The following is a 9124-nucleotide window of genomic DNA, read 5'->3' as shown; positions in this document are numbered from 1 at the left end:
CATGAATAGGAAAAGAAAATATTCGCCAAACTGCTTCATTACTACTGACATAGCGGCCCATTTGGTATTGGGTAACTTCATCATTAGAATTCTCTGCACCAATTCCAATCACAGCCATATCACTCCCTTTGGTTACATATTTGCAAATGTATTTAATCGATTTCACTGAATGGCAAGATTCAACGTTGATGTGTGCTTTGAATGTCTTTGATAAAATGGGTGAATATGGAACAATCCAACGATTATCTATTTCAATATCTTGTTAATTTAATTTGACAATTGTTGATTTTCCATTGTCTGCTGTCGATCTGCGACGATACAATGGATAACCGTCATTACCAGTAATTGTTTCCGATATTAATGTCCGTGGATATCGTTTTGAACATTTACCATCCATCATACACGGTGAATTTTGATTAAGAGTTCCACAGGGACCATGTATCATGTTTTTGATAACTACCTCATGCAATCCAGGATCTACTTGTACATTAGGGATTTCAGCTGATATCACTGCATCAACTTCATTTGGCCTTATCTTTTCAACCAACCAAATCAAAATGTGTGCATGTGGCAATCCTCGTTTCTGCCACTCCACAGAATACATCCAGCAGCGTGTCTCACCAAACACATTATGTTTTACGATGAAATTCATTAAAGATTTCAACTTTTGTCTAAAGACTCTGGCTGTAATATCATGACGATCAATGGATGATTTCCCAGGTAATAACTCCTGCTTAATTTCTATCCATTGCGGATTGCATGTAAATGTGATGAACAAATCTGCTGTACCATAATGACGAACATACGACATGGCATCTTGAGCATATTCGTGCATATGCCGAGGGCTTCCGATGTATGTTGCTGGAAGAATAGTCATCCGACCGACATTCTGTGCATTTCCATCAGTATTAATCGCATCTCGAAGGTGAATATACTCTTCAGATCGGAGTTTGGTTTGATTCAACCTGATGAATGTTAATCTCTCCGTTTCAATTTTAACATACATGTCATCAACATATTTGTGATATAATCGCCGACATTTCAATATGTGATTATCTGCATTTTCCCGAATCATTAGGCGGTATGAATAATAGTTCATTGAACTGACTTTTTTGTTGGTTTCAGAACCTGTAAACAGATTTTGTTTTAATAACATTCAAATATAAAATTAAAATACATAATATAGTGACTGAGATATTATCGCCATAGCTAAACTAATATTTTAGTTACCTGTAATGGGATTTATCATTTTTATTGATAAATCGTAGCCATCTTCACCTTGCCAAAATATAATGGGATATTGCAGTGCATCATATGAGCGGTGTGTTTCCTTTATAGGTTGTAATTGAAAATTCCGACGATGTAAAAAATATCACGGGATTCCAAGTTTTCTCCAACTACAACGATAGCAACTTCATCAATAGTTGGTGCATTAAAACGTCTTGTATGTTGACCTGCAGGTGTTTTATCAGCTCTGATTAAAATTTTGTGATTATCGGATGGCATCAGATCCAGGGCAGTTTTAAACAATATAATCAATTGATTGTGTTGATGAAATAAAGTTTGTAATTGTTCTACAATAGACCTTTTTACTAAATTGTTATGTGCACAACGCAGATCAATTTCTTGTGGTGAATTGCCCATAAAATAAATTTGCAGGAATTTGTTGTCGCTATCTGACACTGGTAACAGTGAACCTGCTCTGTGATATATTTGCCCTTGTATCTGTAAATAAAAAAAATATTATGGTGTGGTATAAATTAATGGATTGTCAATGATCAAACTTAAATAATATTTGATCTTAAAAAGTATATATTTAGTTTTAACTAATATCTATCAAATATAAAATATAATAAAAGTGTCACTGAAACTGAATCACCATATAATATGATGACTAAGTGATATATTTCGTAACGATTAAGAAATTGAAGATTAGTAACACATCTTAACTTTGGTGACAGAAAATTTTGTTCGCTAAAATAATTATGAGTAACTGCTATAATACATACCTTGAAAGTTGGCATAAAATTTTCCCGAACTGCATTTGTTGCCCCAAATGAAGTCATTTGAAAGCAATTGTTATATTGTTGAATATGTGTCAAAAAGTGTATAGAATCTGTTCCTATTCCTGAAACCAATGAGTACAATGGTTCTGGTGGTGGATCCAATTGTATCAATTTCACTTTACCATTTGCGCAACACAATCCATTGGCTTCGTTTTTGTATTTTAATGCCTTACAGTGTGAGCAAACCAAGTTCATAGAACCAATAACAACACATTGGTAGTTACTGTAGTCAATTGACACATCGTAACTGAAAGCAGCTGGATTCAAACTTGCGCGATTATTAGTTGAATGTCGCGCTCGCGCTTCACGCGTTTGTGATATCCGAATTATTTCACGTTCATTTCCGTCGTCACGTTCTTGTGCAGTACGATTAGATCGGTAATTAGCTTGGTTTATAGCATTTCTGGTTCTTCTACCTAAATTGCTTCGTCTTATAGGAGGCATATCAAATATAAATTATTTTTTCACTAATCACGAACTAAACAAACACTAACTAACTAAACACTCTGCACAAAACACGATATACGAATTTGTTTCGTGTATCACTTGACAATTCATCTGTCATCTGTCAAAAGTCATCTGTAACAGACAACTTTTTTTTTTAAATTTGATATGACTTGAACTCAAATCCTTTTAAGCCGTACGAATTGTTTTATTTATTTAAAATTTGAATTAAATTTTAAACAAATAAAAAATTTTAAATAAATAAAACAATTCGTACGGATTAAAAGGATTTGAGTTCAAGTCATATCAAATTTAAAAAAAAAAAGTTGTCTGTTACAGATGACTTTTGACAGATGACAGATGAATTGTCAACTGATACACGAAACAAATTCAAACAAAAAGGGCTATTTTTAGGGTTTTTCCAGCAATAATTCTAATTTTTCTCGCCGTAAAAACCATCCCTGAACTTCAACGAACATTTTAAAAAAAGATTTGGCCAAATTGGTCCAGGCGTTGTTGAGTTATGCGCTTAGGAACATATTTTGCGATTCATTTTTATATATAAGATAATGAGACTTTATTTTACAATTACTATTACTTTTTACTATTATTTCATAATTATCTCTATATTTTTGATCCTACAGGCCATCTTTTTATTCGTTGTAAATCACCTTCAAAATAAATGTGATGGAAACAGGTACACAAAGAAAGAAACCGTTTAACTTTACTAAAAAGTAGATGAAGCAGTTGAATAAGTGCATTATCTGTAAAATTGTGTAACATTTCGATTAAGCCACTTAATTTGCATTACTTTATTGTGTGGGACATAAATAAATAACTTGTTAGGAGTTTGACGCGTTATGGCACTAAGAGACAGCAAACCACTTATACAATTTAGAATCTAAAATTGACACGCAAAATATATTATTTTGATGCTTTGGCTCCTACGCTTATGACTTGTTTACATTTCGATGTATCACGTAACATGGTTTCAGATAAGTCTGACGTCATATTACAAAAGCAACTGTTGCTCACCTAAGCCATGTATCATCAACCAAAATAAGTGGTAATCAAAAGGAGTATTGAGGGTTGATAGTATAGGATTTTCTATAAAATCATTTCCTTGTACACTTTTTAGGGGTTTTCCAACATATAACCTAAATGGTGTTGTGTTAAAGGTCCAATTGAATGTCCTTATTTCAATTTGACTTCCAAAATCAATCGATTCAAGTTCAAGAAGTAAAGAAAATAGTATCCAAGTAAGAGAAATGAAAAATACGCGATGATGCTACTAAATCCATAATAATTATGTAGTTGACAGATGCCCAATCTTATGACAAGGCATACGATTTAAATCAGACATTTTTACATTACTTAACTGTTGGTACCTATTTCTGTTGAACGTAGGAGACTTATTTGTTCGACTGATAAAAAGATAAAGATCATTTCGGGTAATAATTCATTGATAGCGACATCATAAAATTAGCATACAACCTTGATAACCCATTATCCTTTTATAACTAAGTAAATATACATTTGGGTTTCCCAACATTAATTAATAATAAAACCAAAATTTTGTTGGCCATTATTACATCTTTATCAGACGTCTAAAAGTACGCCAAGTTATACTCAAACAGTAGTTTATACTTTCTTTTACACAAAATATTAGTTTTATTTTTTATACTATTATGAAGTTGGTCCTAAATAGTTTTTAATAGCTCATAATACGAAACCCTAATCATACCTGCAACCTTGTTCACAGTTCATATAATTTTTGTGTTTTTATTTGGCCAATTAACAATTTAATTATCCATAATAATGTATGATTATCGTGTTTATGTAAGAATCTAAAATTTTAGGAAGTAAAAAATCTCTTTAATGGCTTATTACTAAATATCCCAAAATATGTATTTAATAAGATTTATCATTGTGTTTCAAATTTTAATATCCCAGGTATCTGTCGGCATATTATTCTAATCATATTGTCCACTGTAGGAATGTTCGTCGGGTCGGTCAGTCGGTCGAAATGTGTGGCTGCCGCTGCGATTATTTGTCAGAACACTCACTACTATTTTTGGAAGGAATTTGCACGAGAACTGAAAACTCTGGTTGAAGAAATACTGTTTATTTTAATATTAAATTATACATGTGGTCGACGGGAGAATTGACAGGATATTAGGTTAGGTAGAGGATGTACGGTAGCGCTGTGGAAGTGGTACTATTACAAGGGGATGGAGGAAAGAAAAGAGAACGAGACGTCGTCGTGATGGCCTTTTATCGCCTGGAACTGCTTGGTACCAATCCACCGGCGTTGTCAACCTTTGTACTTGCTGGTGGTGAATTCGTGGTGACCTAAAGGGTCGTGGCGGTCGCCACATCACTATAAGCACAACATAAAGTTATATTTATTAAAAGCTAGCTGACCCGGCAGATTTCGTCCTGCCTCAACGATAAATAAAAGACCTAGTAATCCATAATTAATAAAAAAAGTTCGGTATGAATGAATTTTTATTATTATTTTCGATTAATTATACATGATATTTCATACTTAAAAAACAGAGTTTTCCTGAAATACTGGCTATTTATAAGATTTTAATTAACTATTTACAGACACACACAGTTATGATACAGTTTGTAAATCAATTTAAAGCTTTCTGCTAAACTATATTTTTTGTTTTGTTTTGTGGTGCGTTAATAAAAAAAGATGACTCCAGTTTGATTCCGCAAACTTCCAACGACTATCCTTGAGATTTATTTATGGTCCTCGGAATGGTAAATCCGTTGGAATAATCGGCATAGGCGGGATCAAGACATCCTCTCCTTTGCATTTTCCCTTTATGATTGTTGCCTCAATGACGTTATACATCATCTTCTTCACAGCCAGTCTTTTTCCATTGCACAGTCCAGGTTTATTAATGTTACACAGCACGATGACAACTGATCCTACTTTTAACTGCAAATTGTGAGGTGGTAATCCAGGAAATTCCAGTGAAGTTAAAAACTCCGTGGGATAGTTACACATATTATCATTTTACCTTCACAACTACTGATCGCCCATTGTCCGCAACTGATCGCCGACGATATAATAGGTATCCATTATTTCCCGTTATGTTTCCAGCAATCAGGTCTCTTGGGTATCGCTTCGAACACTTGCCGTCAACTATACAGGGTGAATTGTGGTTGAAAACTCCGCAAGGTCCATGTATCAGTTGTTTGTAAATTGCTGCAATTTTGGGTCAACTGTGGGAAAGTGAGCATGAAATTGTCCTGTATAATATGTGTAGCGCCAAATGATGTCTCGAAACAGCTGTTATATTTCTAAATGTTGACCAAGAAGTGCTTAGAATCATTTCCAATCCCAGAAACTAAAGAGCGTAAAGGATCTGGTGGTGGGACCAATTGTGGCAAATTTACTTTTCCTCCAGCAAAAACTTAATCACAAAGACACACACAGTCACTATCACAAAAAATGACCGAAGTTAAGAAAGTTCTCGCGCACGTAGATTGTCGGATTCGATCATCGACATCAAAGAAAAAACAAAATTGTTGTTTTTATTTAATTTCGAGCATTTTCATATTTATTTACCTTTTAAACTTTCCCTGGACTTCCACAAATAATTCAAGACCAAAATTATCCAAATCGGTCCAGCCGTTCTCGAGTTTTAGCGAGGCTAATGAACAACGATTCATTTATATATAAATGGTCCTGACTTGCTTGAATTGTGCAGTTTTTTTTCTTATTTAAGAACTTCCAGTATAACTAACTTTGGTTTCGTTAAATTCGTTCTCGTAATATTAAATAACATCTCAGTGATATTACTAGAAATACTACTTGTTATGCAGTATTACTAAAAAAAGTAACTAAATATTCCCGATGAAATAATCGATTAAAATCTCACAGAATTCATGGATTTGTTTACATTAGCATTAACATATATACTAGCACTCTAACTTGCATTTACGCTACGTAATTCAAAAGACTTAGCTTTCTTGACCCGTCTTATTTAGTCCGAACCGAACTGCCCCAACATTGACATGGTTAAGAAGTATTTGTTCATGGCTCTGGGCAAGTCTTTTAATGCCCTGGTTAATGGCACCTATTTCTAAAGCTATTTCTAAACCAGGCGGTGGCATGCATGCCAAGGCTTGCCCTGGAATGACAAGTTGGACCGGGTTATGTGGAACTGTCTCTGGGCTTAACAATACACTAAGCCAAAACCGCCTCACAGTTGACCCCTATGGGTCGCTATTGCTACTCCATTAAATTCGGTGATATGCCACTAATCGAGCAGACGTTATTAGGCACGAGGACCCGGTGAAAATACAGATAATCAAACTAACTATAGATTCACGAACTTGCGTTAACACATAACTGAATGGTATCGTATAGCAAAAGTTATGACTGCAGCAACGGCTGAGGTCGATTTAGCGTGGAAAAGGAGAGGTGAGCGGTGAAGCTCCCAGCATGCCCACCAGCTCGCGAACAAGCGTTTTTCCAGAAGACTTGAATGACAAACAATGAAACCACGATGAGCTGGGTTTTTAACGTCATTCATTGTCTTTCTTGTCATGAATGTATGTCAATAATGAATTAATGTCATTTACATTAATGAAACTGAAATGACTTCCTTGAAATTACTGCTTTTCAATGAATGAAAGCAGAATTGACATTTGGGATATGAGGAACAAGCACCATCATAAGTTTGGTCTTCGGCTGCAGATTTCTTTAAAGCAAATAATTTATTTTAAAAATAAGTTATATATTTTAGATTTTATAATGGGGAATAGGTCCCTCATACAATGGAAATTGCACAAGTATATATTCATGCATTATTTTGACAGACATATTATATAAAAATAAAGAAAAGAAAAAAAATACATCTTAATAGAAAGTATTATTTTCTTCAAATGAGATCGGTTTTACTAAATCTCTTTATACAACTTATACAATAATGACGCATAATCTCTCCAGTTATTAATTTCTTGTTTCCAAGTAATTAATGTAATTCCTTGAACAACCAGAGCCTTCTTCGAAGCTCTGAACTACGTTAATTTTTTCAAATGTATAGGTAGGTTTGAACGCTGATGGTAACACTTTCTTAAACTCTTCACTTACACCTGGTCACGAACTCTGGAGCCAAAGATGCTGCTCACGTCACTACTTTGTCTTTTGTTTACATTTAGAATTGTAGTGGTAAACCTGAGTTTCATACATGGTAACGATCCAATATCCATTTAATAATTTTCGTCGCAATCCAATCCATATCCATATAGACCATTGCTGTACCATCAAAAATGTAAAGTTCTTCATGAACTTCTTGAACACACTAAAATTTTAATCGTATATGATTATAAAATATGAAAATAAAAAACTATTGTACTATATTAAGTACATTTTTATATGTAAATGTATATCCTCCTTCATGTCATTTTTTTTCATCAACCATTTTTTCAAAGACACGTTCACTTGTCCAATGTACTGAATATGTATATTAATTATTTAACACATGCAGCAGTCCGTACTTGATACCACACAGATGTTATGGCTTCATTACTATTCATAACATATATTCGTTATTGTTTGCTACTTTTTACGTTATGAATATTCATTATTTAAAATTGCAAGTGTGTAAGAAGTGTGCCAAACTTTAAAATAGGAAGATCATGGTAATCCAATTTAATAGTCGGATGGTTTAAAATGGCAAATATGTTAGCTTGGCAGAAAAACTTATAGTAGAATCTCATTATATAATGAGCATGAGCAACATAAAAATACAGCAGCGATTATTAGTTTTAAAAAAGATGGAAGACAAGTTTTGAGATTTCCACGAATTGGTAATAAAGTCACCTTTCATGTTCACCAAATACAGTGGATGACTTTTACCATTTGCTGTAATTTATTTTACAGTCTCGTTTACTAATCAGCGTTGAGCCAGATTAGAGTCCTTGCCTGGCCTTGTGCCTCTTAACGGTGTTACCGGTTACGGGCACCCTCCTTACTAACAGTAAGAAGTATCAGCTAGGGTCATTGGATCAGCTGATAGTCCTGAAGGGTCCAGGTATAAGGGCAAAAAATGACATAAATGAAATCGATTTCGTGATGGAAGAAGTGCATTTGATTTCGCAAAGTGAACTGAGTGGACTCTAATACTCTGCCAGTTTATAAAACTAATATGGATTTATCATTCGGTGTTCAGAAGCCCTAATCTCGATGCTTTTAAAGCCACAAAAAAACGCGAAAACGTGTCTATTTTAATATGACTTTATAATATTGATATCTTGTTCAGAAATATTGTACTCGTATGTATTATATATTGGCATATATAATCAAGTAATTGCTACACGTAAATAATTAATATAAACATTGATCATTAATTAATATAGCATGTACGACAGAATACAAATAATTTGAAAGTACGTTTGATTTTGCAATCATAGTTGGCAATAAACACGTGAAATTGTTTTTCATTGTTATTCCATATTTCAGCAATATTATCCACACTTACCGCCCGTAATATGTTAACGCTTACTTATTATTCTTCGTTTGATATTAAATCATGTTTATTGGCTTCATCTATGTTATTTTTCTGTTGAATTTTGAAAAGCAACAACAA

At 33.7% G+C, this 9124-nt stretch overlaps 1 protein-coding gene across 2 annotated transcripts; it reads right to left on the bottom strand.

The window, feature by feature from the left end:
- Positions 1 to 249: 249 nt before the first annotated feature.
- On the bottom strand, positions 250 to 2646 carry LOC143202301 (uncharacterized). Of its 2 annotated transcripts, XR_013007114.1 has the most exons (3): positions 2010 to 2646; positions 1231 to 1725; positions 1028 to 1128 (listed from the first exon to the last, which is right to left on the bottom strand). XR_013007114.1 is itself a non-coding variant. In XM_076413753.1 (2 exons), exons 1-2 carry the CDS (start codon positions 1247 to 1249, stop codon positions 263 to 265), a joined length of 885 nt encoding a protein of 294 aa, XP_076269868.1. In that variant the 5' UTR covers positions 1250 to 1392; the 3' UTR covers positions 250 to 262. The 2 variants fall into 2 exon arrangements, 1 of the variants encoding a protein (XP_076269868.1); XM_076413753.1 differs by lacking the exon at positions 2010 to 2646 and having other exon boundaries at positions 250 to 1128; positions 1231 to 1392.
- Between the last annotated feature and the right edge of the window lie 6478 nt (positions 2647 to 9124).

The sequence above is a fragment of the Rhynchophorus ferrugineus genome, unplaced genomic scaffold (assembly GCF_030347505.1).
Source record: "Rhynchophorus ferrugineus isolate W39M unplaced genomic scaffold, kcgeb_rfMv2 rfM9, whole genome shotgun sequence".
NCBI lineage: Eukaryota > Metazoa > Arthropoda > Insecta > Coleoptera > Curculionidae > Rhynchophorus > Rhynchophorus ferrugineus.
The sequence above is the reverse complement of the archived record's forward strand: the minus strand, read 5'-3'. Positions and strand labels throughout refer to the sequence as shown.